The following is a 15,393-nucleotide window of genomic DNA, read 5'->3' as shown; positions in this document are numbered from 1 at the left end:
TTCTGATGGAAAGATCAAAGGTGGGGAGTAGGAGCAACCAAGAGCATGACTGAACATTGACGGGGTCAGGCCGACTCGGCACTCAGACACAGCGGAGCCGTTCTCTGGAGAGACTCTTGGGGTGGTGCTGCTGGGACTCACAGGAAGACTTCAGATCTTAAATGGATGTTCTGCACTGCCAGACAATCCTAGTGAAGTCATGTTCCTATACTGCCTTTTACCCTTTACCGCCTTCTCCTCTTCTCAGATCTCCACATCCCCTTGCAGGCTTGGCTGGTGATCTTATATTTCACAGCAAAAGCAGATACAAATGGTCAAGGATGACCTCTTCCCTCCACTGATTTCGCCAGCACACTACACTTGGTCTCAGCCTCTGCCCTCTCCCCGCGGCTGTGGAGTAATCATCCCCATACTGCTCTTGGGTCGGCCCCTCCGCTTTGCCCCTGCCCCATCCCTTTTCACCTCCTTAAGAACTGTTCTCCTGCAGTTGCCCTTTTCTCTGTTGACATCAATTTCCCCCTTTATCAATCATTCCTACAGCATGCCAGTGTCTTTTTTTTTTTCTTTTCTTCTCCTTCTTTTTTTTTTTTTTTTTGAGAGAGAGTCTGGCTCTGTCGCCCAGGTTAGAGTGCAGTGGCGTAACCTTGGCTCACCGCAACCTCTGCCTCCTGAATTCAAGCAATTCTCCTGTCTCAACCTCCCAAGTACCTGGGGCTACAGGTGCACACCACCACACCCAGCTATTTTTTGTTTTTTTAGTAGAGATGGGGTTTCACCGTATTGGTCAGGCTCATCTCGAACTCCTGACCTCAGGTGATCCACCCACCTCGGCCTCCCAAAGTGCTCAGATTACAGGCGTGAGACACTGCCCCCAGCACCAGTGTCTTAATATCACCCATTTTACGGCTCCCTTCCTCTGCTTCTTTTCAAAGCACAATGTGTTGAAAATATTGGCCGTACTTAATGTCTCCATTTCATCACCTTCTTTTTCCCCTCAATTTGGACTTTTACTCCGCCACTCTTGGAATGAGTGACCCAGGTCACTGACAACCAATAGCTTGCCAGAGTCAAATCCAGTCCCCTTGTCTTACTCAACCTCTCAGTGGCATTTGACACAGCGATCACTTCCTCCTTGTTGAAATATTTCCTGTCCTCTTGGGTTCCATGAGACTAACGTGCCTGGGTTTCCAGGACTTGCTCTCCTCCTCCTTTTGGTCTGCTTTGCTGGCTCTTTGACCAAATGTCTCCTGGTTGTGGGGCCACGGGCTTTGTCTGGTACACTCTGTACCTAAGTGAGCCCATCCAGACTTCTGATGTTTAAGTACTGTTTAAATGCTGATACTCTCAGTTTGCATTTCCAGTGTGATCATTAGATGTCTAGAGGCATCTCACACTTAACTATGTCTAAAATCAAACTCTCGATTTTCTCCCTCAAACCTGCCCTTGCCCCATCTCAGGAAGTGGTATCATCATCTACCCAGCTGCAGAGGCCCCAAACAGTGGAGCCATTCCTGATTCCTCTTTCCCTCAGACCTTAAATTCGTTGTTTTAGGGCTTCCATAACCAAGTACCTCAATCTGGGTGGCTAAAAAAACAACAATGATTTATTTTCTCGCTGTTCTGGAGGCCAGAAGTCCAAAGCCAAGGTGTCATCAGGGCCGTACTTTCTGGAGGCTCTGGGGGAGAATCCTGCCTTGCCTCCTCCTAGCTTCTGGTGTTTGCTGGCAATCCTTGGGGTTTCCCAACTGGTGGCATCATGACTCCCAATATCTGCCTCTTTCATCACATGGTCTTCTTCCCTCTAAGTGTGTCTGTGTCCAAATTTCCCTCTTATAATGATACCAGTCATTGGATTTAGGACACACCATAATCCACTTTGACATCTTAACTTGGTCACATCTGCGAAGACCCTGTTTCCAAATAAAGTAACCTTCACAGGTTCTGCATGGACTTGGATTTGGGGAGAATACTATTCAATTCAGTACAGACCTTCAGATCTGATTGATCAGCACATCTTAGCCCCTCCATCGCCAAAGATTCCCACCATCTACAGCCACAGCCTTTGTCCAAACTTGCACCACCTGCATCACCTGCACCACCTGCATCACCCATACCATCTGCATCACCCATACCATCTGCATCACCCGTACCATCTGCATCACCTGTACCACCTGTACCACCTGCATCACCTGCATCACCTGCACCACCTGCATCACCTGCACCACCTGTATCACCCATACCACCTGCATCACCTGCACCACCTGCATCACCTGCACCACCTGCATCACCTGCACCACCTACATCATCTGCACCACCTGCATCACTACCTCACTCTTGGCCTCTCCTCATTCCACTTTGCCCCCCTCCAGTCCACATTGCACATGGCAGCCAGAGTAACCTTTCTAAAATGTAAATCAGACAATATGATTCCCTTGGGCAAAACCCTCTGATGGCTTCCCAATACCAGAGAATAAAATTCAGCTATTTAAACTGACTTAAAAGAAGCTTGGTGATTTTGTCTACTCTCTGACTTTACCTCCCTTTTGCTGCCCCCACGATTCCTGGGCTGCAGCCATACTGGGCTGCTTCCCATCCCTCCATCAAGCAGAGCTGTCCCAGCCTTTTCAATCACTGCTCCTTCTGCTTGAAACACTCTTCCTCCAGATCTCCACATGACTCTCTCTTTCTCTTCATTCATGTCCCAACTCCTGTGTTTCTCCTTAGAAAGGCCTTCCCCAGCCGAGCTAGCTAATGTGCCCTTTCTCTCACATGGGCCTGGTCACTCTTTTTCTGTTCAATATTGGAATTTACCTTATTTATTTGCTTATAGATAATAGTATCACTTGTATGATTTATTATTTATTATGTCTGCCTCCTCCCAGTAGAACGTATGTTCCCATGAGCAGCCAATTATTTTCCTTGTCCACAAAAGAAAACTCCTACCCATCGATTGGCACAAAAATGCTCAGTAAACATTTTGTCTGACCAAGCTGGGCTAGCTTTGTGCTTCCTGGTTTCCGCCCTTCCTCCCACCCTTCCTACCATTCATGTTGTAATGGTAAAGCCTACTGTGTTTAGACATTAAAACCTTTTTGTATAAATTATTATATATTAAAAATTGAGGAGAAGAAAATGGCCCATTTTCATCCTCCCTTATTAACCATCTCTAAAATTATCTAATTTGGCTTCTTCGGAACATCTCCACTAATTCGGTGGCCACCCCCCTCTCCTCGCATATGCAGGCGCATGTTCGTTCACAACTGAACACGCTTTAAATGCACCCTCCCTGATAAGAAGCTACCACTCACTCCTGATCCCATTCCCATGGAAAAGCATTTCTAGAAGTGTATGTAGGATTTTGTAGAAAGAAATACAGAAGGGTTTTAAAAATCATTATTATTTTGGTTTGTGGGGAAAGTTTGCTTAATGCCAAGGGGGTGAATATTGTTTCACATCAGGCTGCAGTGCCACATCTTATCCACAGGAGGTAACTAATGCCCCATCAAGAAATTCAAACTAAAGCACACAAAATCTCCCTCCCTTCACTTTTTAGATAGTTGGTCACAAAGTTGAGCAGACAAGAAAATTATCAGAAAATTCAAAGTGTGTTCCTTTTGTGTTTGTGTGTGTGTGTGTGTGTGTGTTCTGCATATTAACCATTTCTAGAGCATTTGCTGTATTTTCAAAGGCCTTTCTGAGTAATATGGATTTTGCTGTCAAGAAACTCTGACCTGGAGTATTATATTTCTTGAATTTTTAGAGCTCTATTTTAATTTTCCAACTGGTTCATGTTATTGTCTCCCACAAACATGTTGTCACCTTTCTGCTTCTAACCTATCTCTTTCCTTCTTGCCCCAGACAATTTCTGGAAGTCTTTAAACTGGCTCACCCTGTGGCTTCACCTCACACTAACCCCTGTCTCCATTCTCCTTTGGCAGAAGTCACCTTCCCCCTTTCTCCTGGCAGTATGTTCTTGTTGCATTTCTATACGAGCATAAAAGCTGATGACAGCAATGATGGGAGGGCTGATAATTACACAGAATCAACAGGAACAACTTGCTGCTCCTCATAAGTTGGCACACAGGTGGTATGTGTCAGTGAGAGGAGCCTGCAGTTTAGAGGCATTTATCTGGTCATAAATCCTGACTTTTTTACCATCTGTGGCCTTAGGTGGATGTTGGACTTCTCTGAGGCTCAGTTGCCTCATCTGTAAAAACAAGGAACATGTTTTTATGGAATTATGGGAATTAAAATAAATAATACACAAAGGTTCTCAATAAGTTTCATTTTAAATTCAATATATAATCATTCCTTTAAGAATCTAAACAACACATGTTTAAAAAAATCTATGAGAACAATTTAGTTGACAGTTTTAATTACTGATTTCCTTGAAAGATGAAAGCAAACGAAAGATATTGATTTTACCATTCTTCATGTATTTTTCATCACAAATAATGATAGATCTGCTGAGCTTCTTTCTCTCATCTACAAGGATGTGTGTGTGGTTTTTTTTATTGTTACAGTTAATTGCACTTAGAGAAAATCTCAGGTTAACCCGAGTAAGGAGATGAATTTAAAAACTGAAGGATAAGAACAAACTTATAGAAAGGTAAAAACAGACAAACAAATCCACTCTGAGGCATATTTGTTCATTGCCTCATTAGCATCTTGCCAATAACACCCTTAAGAAACTGCCCTTTCACATTCTGGCCATGTGCTTTGGGAACTTACCACCCCGTATCCCTACCATTGTCAAATGATGAGTTTATAGAAGGCCTATGATGCAGTTTATGTCAGCAAAATGCAAGGATTTGTTTGGGGGCCCTAGGATAGAAACTTCCTCTATCTTCAGTGGAAGTTTCCAGAAAGAATGCCCTCTCATCCTCTGGATGATGTGTGGTGAGATTATAAAACTAGCAAAGACTTACCCATCTTTTCTGCTTGGCAGTGAGACAGAAGTGACATCATGTGCTTCTGAATCAAATGAGATCTGAATCTAGAACTATCACTGTCTCCAGATACGTGAAATAGCAGTTCCCTTTCTACTCCAAGCCAGTTTGAGCTGGATTTACTGTACCTTGAAAACAAAAGATTGCCAACTGTACCCCATTAAGATGGAAGCAGTTAGGCCGGGAGTGCTGGCTCACGCCTGTAATCCCAGCACTTTGGGAGGCCGAGGCAGGTGGATCACCTGAGGTTAGGAGTTCGCAACCAGCCTGGCCAACATGGTGAAACCCCATCTCTACTAAAAATACAAAAAATTAGGCGGATGTGATGGTGGGCGGCTGTAATCCCAGCTACTTGGGAGGCTGAGACAGGAGAATTGCTTGAACCCAGGAGGCAGAGGTTGCAGTGAGCCTAGATCGTGCCATTGCACTCCGGCCTAGGTGACAGAGCAAGATTCTGTCTCAAAAAAATAAATACACAAATGAAGATGGAAGTAGTTTAGAAGCATGGAATATACCAGTAGATTACTACACCAAATGTCCTGCCCTATCCAGACTAAAGTGGAGCTTCCATAATCATAACTATTATCCTAAATCATCTCTCCAGAAACAGTATGTCAATTCATAGACTCAGTGAACACTGTTACCATGATGTATGTATGGAAAATCTGCTTGTCTGCATTGACCAGTTATTTTCAGTTTACTAGACGTGTAACCTTAAACAAGTTACTTAACCTCATCATGTCTGGGAAAATGTTCTAGATTGGTTCGATGGGCAATAGGGAGACATGAGAAGTACTTGAGCTGGAGGAGTAACAAATTAAAGGGGTATTTGGGAAGATTGTTCTGGAAGAGATAGGCACCTTACTCATTTCCAAGATTTTGAGTTTTGTAAATTTGGTGTCTTACTTGTTTGAAGGCCATCTCCTCCTGCTTTATAGAGCAAACTTCACGAGAGCAGGGAGCATCTCCCTTTGTTCACTCAGCACCTACACGGTATCTGGAACGTAGTAGGTGCTTTATAGATACTGACTGAATAATTGCACTGTGGATAGAAGGAAAATATAAGAACAGAGAGAATGAAGAAGGAAGAATATCTTGGAGACAATAACTGCAACCCATATGTGTAGCACACAGCATGGCGGCAGAAGAATGGAAAAGAAGGGATAAATCTAACAGGTGCTACCAAAAGTTCACAAAATTTATTGACTGAATGAGAAAAACCAGGGAGAGACAAAGAAGAGTAAGGTGTCCCACCTGAGAGGTTGAAACCATGGCTATCCCATGAAGTCAATGGGAAAGTTAGATTGGGGAGCAGTTGGAAGGAAAGACGCATACACTTGGTTTTTAGATATGTTTCTTAGGAGAGGAGAATGTGTCATTAATATGGACATGTCTAATAGGAAGTTTGAAATGAGGAGTTTGGGGTACTGTTGGAACTGGAGGCATCAGGTTGGAAGGCATAGAAAAACCACAAGATAGGGCATGTCCCCAAGAGGGTGAGAACTGAATGGGGACAACCCTAGAAAAGAGGAACCAAGGAATCAGGCAGAGGCGGAGAGCCTGGAGGATCAGGGAGAGAATGAAGAGAGTGTTTGGCGACAGAGCAAAGCAGGCACAGTGACAAGAGGAGAAGCATCTTCTGCTTTTTCCTCAGCATATTTCATAGCAAAGCACAAACTTGGTTACCCAGGATTTCAGGGAAATTAATGCAGATTCTTTAAACATAGTGCTAGTAATCAGATTGTCTATATCAGTCACTTCCAAACTTTTTTATTGCAATCCACACTAAGAAAAGCTCTGGTCCACGTAATTGTCACATAAGAAATGTGATGAGTTTGGGAAAAGAGCACATTTTGAGGAAATCTAAGTTCCCATTAGATAAGTAAAGGTTTTGCCTTAAAATCCATGACAATATGAAACGTATCTGTCTATTTAATAGTGGTGTCATGCTCTCACACTTCAAAATTTAGAAGAGAGATAGAATTAAAAGCAAAGCATTTTCTTTCTCCAAATATCCAAATAGCGTCTTCTCTTGAAACTTTAAGTGTTAGTTTACTAACTTGCAAGAGAAACTTAAGGCTTACACTTTGGATCCTGGCACTGGGGTGTAATTAAGAGCACTCTAGTTTTAGAAATGGTCAGACCTGGGCTCAAATCCTGATTCTCACACTTCTTACTTCTGTGACCTTTGCCAAGTTTCTTAGCCTCTTTGGTTTTCTGTTTCTTTGCTTCCAAATTGGAATAACAATGTTTAACCTATGCAGTTGCTCTTATGTTGAAGAAGCCGCATTACTTATGGTACTATGCTTAGCGCTTGGTGGGCATGTGATGAATGGCAATTGTTATTATTGCCTTGGTTGTGAGGGTTAAGTTATAGACCACTTGTAAAGCTCCTAGCAAAGCACGTGGCACAAAGCAGCAATAAATCTTAATGATCTTTCTATAACAGCAACCAAAGAGTAGAAATCCAGTTGTAATCCAAGTGCACAGTAGTATACAAACCAGTTACATGATTTTATCTTGCCTACAGTTCTTTAGAAAAATATCTACTGGGGCTGGGCGCAGTGGCTTATACCTGTAATCTCAGCACTTTGGGAGGCTGAGGTGGGCAGATCACCTGAGGTCGGGAGTTCGAGACCAGCCTGACCAACATGGAGAAACCCCGTCTCTACTAAAAATGCAAAAAAATTAGCTGGGCATGGTAGCGCATGCCTGTAATCCCAGCTACTCAGGAGGCTGAGGCAGGAGAATCACCTGAAACCGGGAGGTGGAGGTTGCAGTGAGCCAAGATTGTGCCATTGCACTCCAGCTTGGGCAACTAGAACGAAACTCTGTCTCAAAGAAAAAAAAAAAAGGAAAAAGAAAAATATCTACTGAGCAGAGCAAAGCACATTGATAACATTGATGCTGTTGGACAGATTATGTCCCATGTGTATGAAATGAAAAATGATGCATCACTGAAATGGCGTTCTTAATTCCTAATTTGTCCCAAATGCCCTTTGAGACAATTTAGAAATGCCCCAAACCAGATGTCATCTCTCCAAGAGACATGCCTGTAGCAGTTTGATCATTTTTTTGTAAAAAGGGATGCTGTATACTCATTGGCTGTGATTGTTTTAACTGCTGTCATGTGTGAAGCTGATCGTGCGTTCCTGGTATGACATAGACATCGAGGTCCATGCCAACATGCTTCCAATCAGACATGCCCATCTCACCACTTTTCACAGTCTTTAAAGCTATGTGAACAATTTTCTACAACTTGCCAGAGTGTCTGCTGCAAACCACCACCTAAATGGAGAGCTACTTGCACAATATATTTTAATTTAAATATGGACTACACTGCTAATTGGTGGCAGTAACCATGTGGAAGCCATTCTGTCCTAAAATCATAGATCCACCCCCAAGAAGTCCTTGTACCATTTTCTGGAAAAGAAAATAGCAAATATTTGGGGGGCTTTAGACATCTTTCACATGCGCAGCATAACCCAATTCTCCATAATCCAGGAGAATCTATTGTATTAATATCTCACATGTGGAATACATACTGTATGTTTAAATTAGAGCTATCTAATAGTTCTCGTATCTGAAATTCTTGGCAGTGATGATGGAGGGGTGGGGTGGGGAGCGTCAGGTTCCTGATACTTGCGCCTACTGATCCTTGCTCATGTGGGCGGTTTGTGCGTTTTGTAATTTTGGATTGTGAGCTCTTCTTCAAGGGCTTTCTCCATGGTGATCCAGTGCAGGCTGAGGTGTGTGTTCCTCGGCAGAGGTTTTGCATGTGCTTTTGTTGGGGTCCTCAGAGTTATCACTTTTTATTTTAACTTCTCATTAGATGGGTATACCACACAATAGTGATTCAACCTGAGCCTCTGGCCTGCAGGAGGTGGGCTATGATGATCTGTTCTCGAGGAGAATGTTTCCACCTTCTCCCACAACCCCACTGAGGCAGAGGCAGACAAGTTTCTTGGTAGTCTCCTTTTGCAGGTAGGATAAATTTTTTCCCTGTTACATTCTTTTACAGAGGGGTGGTCCTTTGAGAGTTCCAGGTTTATGTGGGAGTCTCAGTTCCCATCTCCCCATTCCCACTTCATGAAGGCCCTGGGGCTTCTTCTCCTGAACCATGTGGATGTTACGATCCAAACACCATGCTACTGATAGCCTCCCCTCCCCTCAGGACAGCCAGCATCAGTTCAGAGACTTGGTTCTGCTTTTCAGATCCCTCTGTGTGTTTGACCATGGAAAATTCCTTACTTTCTTGAGAACTCAGCTGTGCATTTAGAAGGATATTTGTTATATTTTACTCAGAATTTCTGTTTTTAATAACAAAAGATTTTTTTTTCCAAGATACTTACTCTGCCAAGAACACATCATCACCATCCTCTGACAGAATTAAAATGTCCACTGGTGGGTGGAAGATGCCTGTCTACATTCGAAGAGGAGTAAGGAGAAGGGGCCTCTGGCCTTTAGAAACTTAGAGATTTTTTTTTCTCTTAACTCACTCATAAGCTCCGAGAATTATTCTTTCAGTCATTCACTCAATTATCCTTACAGTCATATATCATTTAATAAAACTTAGTAAGTTCATACTATCTAGGCTTTCATTTTCTGCAAATATATATTATATACAGCTTCTGCTATGTGCCAGACAGGTGCTCGTGCCCAGCAAGATCGTACTAGATCCCTGTCTTCATGGATGACACAAATATTAATCTGATAATCACATCAATAAGTGTAAAATTTCAAATGTGCTAAGTACCATAAAGTAGATGTGTGTGGTGCTGTGAGATATGTAATGGGGGCTTTGTCCAATTCAGGCTGGAAAGCGCTCATTTGGAGAAGTGAAATTGGAAATAAGAGTGGCTTTCACTAAGTGAAAAGAGGAGTGATAATTGTTTCAGATATGTAGCAGTATGTGCAAAGGCCCTGGGGTGAGGATGAATGACTAAAAAGAAGTGTGGTGAGATGAAAGAAGAAGAGAAAAATATGGTTTCAGAAAAGACTGAGAGGAGCTAGGGCTAAACCACTGAAGACCTTGTAGTTTGTGTTCAGGAGTTTTGTATTTATCATAAGAGCCATCTAAAGGGCTTTAAACACTGGAACAACACATCCTAATTTTCTTTCTAAGATCCTAAAGATCTTTCTGACTTCAGCGAGGAAAACAAATTTGAGGAGGCAAGAGTGAGAGTAGAGACCAGTTGGGAGGCTGTTACAGGAGACCAGAGGCTAGACAGAGTTGCTGGTAGCTCAGCCCCAGTTTGGGTTTTGTAGATGGGAAGACATGGGACAGATTTGAGATTTATATAGCAGATAAAATTATTAGGAAACAGCAGAAAGATAGGACAGGAATAATTCCAAAGTTTCAGGTGTACATAACTGGAGGGAGGGTGGTATTTCTTTACTGAGATAGGGAACACTAGAAGAAGACAAAGTTTGGTGTAAAGGCCATTGGTTATTTATTTATTTATTGTTTGGACATATCAAGTTTGAAGTGTGTTTGAAACATATAACAGGAAAATAGAGACAATTGGATATTGCATATATGGATCTGGAACTCAGAGAGGAGATCTGGAGATATAAATATATGACTAATTTGCTTGTAGGTAATCATTTAAGTGGTAGGCCTAGATGAGATTTCCCATGGAGAGATTATAGCCTGTCCCCTGGATATAGGGACATGAAGGTTATTGATATGACCTTAAATGGGAGCTGTTTTCTTGCTGAGATGGGATAAGAAGCTTAGAGTAGGCTGTAGAGAGAATAGGAAGTGAGGAAGTTGAATCAGTGAGTATAGACAACTCTTTTTTTTTTTTTTTGAGACCGTGTCTTGCTCTGTCGCCCAGGCTGGAGTGCATTGGCGCGATCTCGGCTCCCTGCAAGCTCCACCTCCCAGGTTCACACCATTCCCCTGCCTCAGCCTCCCGAGTAGCTGGGACTACAGGCGCCCGCCACCACGCCCGGCTAATTTTTTGTATTTTTAGTAGAGACAGGGTTTCACCGTGTTAACCAGGATGGTCTCGATCTCCTGACCTCGTGATCCACCCGCCTTGGCTTCTCAAAGTGCTGGGATTACAGGTGTGAGCCACTGTGCCCAGCCTAGACAACTCTTTCAAGAAGTTTGCCACTGAAGTTATATAAGGCTTTAATTGATGTTTAAAGGAAATGTGATTTCATTGTGATTGGAAGGCAGAATCTTTTAAAACAGTGTGTCAGTGGAAAAATATTAAAATGGTTTCTTGATAATGAAAAGGTAGCCAAGATAGACATTAGCCAGCACAGAGAAGACTCAAAGACAGTGAATCAAGATTGAATTGTAATCATAGCTAACATTTATTACAGTCTCACTGCTGTGCAAGTGCCATTTTAAATGTTTAGCATGTATTAAAAGTGTTAATCCCACAACAGCTCTATGAGGTAGGTAAGCTTATTATCTCATGAGGAACGTGGGAAACCGGTCACCAGAGAGGCGACCTAACTTGCCAGGGTGGGAGAACAGTGATTTGAGAGCAGGCAGTCTGGTTGTGGAATCCATGGGGTTTTTGTAAATTTCCTTTTTAATTGACAAATAATAATTGTAGATATTATATTCTTATAGGGTACAATGTGATGCTTTGATACAGGTTTATGTCATGGAATGATCGAACCAAACTAACAAATCTATCATCTGGCATATTTACTATTTGTGTGTGTGTGGTGAAAACATTTAAAATCTATTCTTGCAGTATTTTTTAAATACACATTCTTAGCCATGATGCTATACTGCTTCTCAGTACAGGGATGCACAGTAAAGTGTTTGAATCATCCGTGAGCCAAGATATGGGCTAATTCATCTACAGATATTGAAAATGTTATCGGTTGTGCAGTTACTTTGAGGCAAAAGTATAAATTAATGCTGACTCAAATACTTGGTTAAAATTCCTTCTTGGCTTTGTATTATAGAGCAAGACAGGCATAAATGGAGGTGTCAGGAGAGCAGCTTTAGCTTTAATCAGTGGCCTTCACTAAATATGTGTGCATTATTTATTTAATTGCACCTGTAACCGCACGAGGGCCTTGCTGCTGAGAGTGTAACAGGTGAGCAGAATTCACAACAGTCTGAAGCCACGTACACCTCTCTGCCAAGAAGTATCATCTGTGAGTTTCGTTAACCGATGTCCTACCTCTTCCAGGTACCTGGGGAGTGGCTTTAACTGCAACACGTGTGTGTTTCTTTTCCTCCTAAGGCTTTAACAACACTGAGAGAACATGTGATAAAGAGTTTATTATACGGAGAACAGCTACCAATCGAGTTCTGAACGTCCTCCGTCACTGGGTCTCAAAGCACGCACAGGTAAGTCAGTGCCTTCATTAATTACTTTCAAGGATTTTTTAAAAAGTCATCTTTTTAAGTCGTGACACATGTAAAACACCTCCTGATTCTTTGGAGTTCAGTGTGAACCCTTGACACTGGAACTTAGGAAGGGAAGAAATAGGCTAGGCATACAGATCAAAGCAGACACAAGTGTCTTGCCAACATCCACTGTTTCAGATCTGCAAATGACATGACACAGTGAAACGGGGCTCCCCTGTCCCCGCATCTTCTGAGGAAACAGCACTCACCCATGGGCACCTGAGCCACAGCAAGGACACTGTACTGTGCCACCTCCCCTGGGAGCACCTTTCACAGGGTCTTCTCTGTAAGTGGAGCTATGCTTGAGAGGCTGCCAGCTGCAGTGGTATCCCCACCCCCCACCCAACTAGACACAAACCTCACGATCCCCCCTGGAGGTAAATAACACTCTGGGATCTGGTCAGGGACTGCTTTCTGGGCCTGATTCTGGAGATATTTTGCCTCATGCCCTTTGATGTTTTGGTTCCCAATGCTGTTTTTAAATTGTGTTACACTGACAGGACACCCACTTGTTATCTGTTTATGTGTTTTCAGTGCACGTTTGTAGAATTTATTCCCCTTTCACAAAACAAGTCAGGTGCCACTTTGCTCCACCGATGTGATGCATGCATAATGCTTTTCTTACCCACTGTCACATACCAGGCTCCTGGACACCCACCTGCCTGGCACCCTGCAAGGAGCGTTTGAGAGAGAGAATGGGCCCTGCCTGGCTCGCAGCAGAACATGTGCAGCATATATGAAAGGAAATATAATCAAATTGCCAGTCCACTAATGAGAATCGTGTATTATAAATGGCACTCCCATGGGGAGGTATTCCCAGGTCTTTATTATTAGGTTGGTGCCAAAGTAATTGCAGTTTTTGCCACTATATTCACAGAGCCCATCACGTGTCTGCTGCGTGGTCCTTGGTAGTGACAGTCTATTCAATAGGGTCACCATGAGGGCAGGCTCCTGAAATGCCTGTGGTAAGGGAATTTACTAATTAGGAAAAGTGGCATTTATGCCTCACCACAAGTAAGCCCATAAAAGTTCTTAAATATTAATTACAGTAATAAAGATAGCATACTAAATAATGTAAACATTCCATCTTACACATCTTAAATAAATAGAAAAAATTTAATCCTATGTGATTCAAATTCCAAGAACCATCCTTAGCGCATGAGAAATGTCTAGTCTCTTTTCCCTGTAGTCTCAGTGAGCTGCTGGTAAAACCATTTTGCCTCACTGCAGATAAGACACTATAATGAGTTTTAGCATTTACAGTTTTTCCACTGTCTGATGGTCCATCTTATTCCTCTCTGATCTTTTTCTCAAGAATCTTGACAGTTAATTCCTGGGGCCCACAGTGGCTTCTAAGATGCAAAGTAGCTTTGATTGACAAAGCTGAGCTGGTTCTCTTCCTCTGGCCTCAGCTCCCCTCCTGCCTTCCAAATCTCCCCAGAGCCCTCCAGCCTTGCTTCCCTATCCACCTTACTTCCCTTTTCTCAATCCCCAGTGCCCTCTTTTTCTAATTATCTCAAACAGGAATCCCTCCCAATTCACGTATAATTTTTACAATAGGTATAAAAGTACCACAAAGCAAATGACAGGATGCTGGGTTTTTTTTATTTTTGATAAAGAAAATTCATAGATGGGGAGAGATTAGTGTATGGAAGCCGTGGTTTACAATAAAGAATTTTACAGTAAGGTTTGCCACCTGATTTGGCAGCTGAATTGTTTAGACGGTTCAGAGGCTTTGCGACCTGAGTGACTGCAGCTGTGCTTATACATGAGCAAGCTTGTCCATCTCCAATTCCAGTTAGAGGGATCCCAGCTCCTCAGACTCTTCCCTCCAGCACAGGCATAGGTGAGTAATGTAAATAGCTCAGGGATCCAGTCTTCTGACCTCACCATTGGGTAAAATACAGGCCCTGGCTGTTGCGTTCACTGACGTGCCCAAGGAAGTTCTTCCCTCAAGGTCTTTCCTTACCTCCCCTGCATGCGTGAGTGGGCCTCAGGGCTCTATGGCTGGTTATCAATGCCCTGGTGTAACCTTGTCATGTGCATCTCCTGTCACCTTCCTCATCCTCTCTGTGAGTACACGACCGTGTGCAGGACATTTCTGTGAAATTTCCACTTAATGGGAATTGCTTTAGGGCATTTTTTTTTTCCTTTTGGCTGGCTTGAGTGTCCAGATTCCCTTTCTTCCTTTTACTGACTCACTTATGGCTGCCTGGTAATCATTTGGCCTCCACAATGGGCAGTTTGAGCAAGTCAAGGCAGGCTCTTGGTGATGGATTGGTAAATGTTCAAATAGACAGAGCTGCTCTCAGCTCACACAGTCTTCGGGCCTCATTGTGTGCACACTGCCTCCTCTCACCAACTGTGGGCCTAGCCTGGGCCATTTCATTCAGAAGATGTGAAGGTGGCCCTGGCTTCATGGAGCCTAAGCCAGCCGACTGTTAGGGTGCTTTCAGAGTAACAGCCCATCTTGGTATCCTTATCCAAGTTTATCTGCAGGTCTTTACTCTCCCAAGGCAGCATGTAGCTGTAGATGGGACTGCTGGTCTGAAAACCTGTGCAATGATCCAACTGTCAACCAGCCCTCACCCTTATTGTCTTTGGTTTTCACATCATAAAGCGAAGGGCTTGGATAAGATGATTTTTAATTATCTGATTCACTTTGTACTAGTTGAGTCCATTTAAGGAAGAATATAGCATTATTGTGGCAGCCTGATTGTTTTGAATCGGTAGCTTTTAAAAAATGAGTAGGAAGTTGTACTCATCTTAAAACTACAGCCAAGCATGGTAACAATTACATTTTTTTCTCACATGGTGAACTACCCAGGGAGGCCACTTCGATTTCTAGAAACAGAAAAGCTGTAGATCTACATCAATCAAGATGTAGATTTACCCACAAATCTAGAGAATCAAGGCTACCACAGAGTATTTGACATTGTGTAATTATTTCTCATTTCTCATCAAAGGTAACTAATATTGGCAGATACTACCCTGAGCTTTATTCAGGAGAATTAAAAAGTTGCAGAATTATGGGGGTTAGGGGCTTGTTCTCCAGAG

General features: G+C 42.8%; 1 protein-coding gene across 4 annotated transcripts in view; it reads left to right on the top strand.

The window, feature by feature from the left end:
* Positions 1 to 15,393, top strand: part of RASGRF2 (Ras protein specific guanine nucleotide releasing factor 2) — a 270,733-nt gene that overhangs the window by 209,000 nt on the left and 46,340 nt on the right. For all 4 annotated transcript variants that reach the window (XM_032156933.2, XM_058440755.1, XM_058440754.1 and 1 more), the window contains exon 18: positions 12,170 to 12,276. In XM_032156933.2, the coding sequence (XP_032012824.1) occupies positions 12,170 to 12,276 (107 nt within the window). The remainder of the gene's footprint in view (positions 1 to 12,169; positions 12,277 to 15,393) is intronic.

Source organism: Hylobates moloch, unplaced genomic scaffold, assembly GCF_009828535.3.
Source record: "Hylobates moloch isolate HMO894 unplaced genomic scaffold, HMol_V3 SCAFFOLD_6, whole genome shotgun sequence".
Lineage (NCBI taxonomy): Eukaryota > Metazoa > Chordata > Mammalia > Primates > Hylobatidae > Hylobates > Hylobates moloch.
The sequence above is the reverse complement of the archived record's forward strand: the minus strand, read 5'-3'. Positions and strand labels throughout refer to the sequence as shown.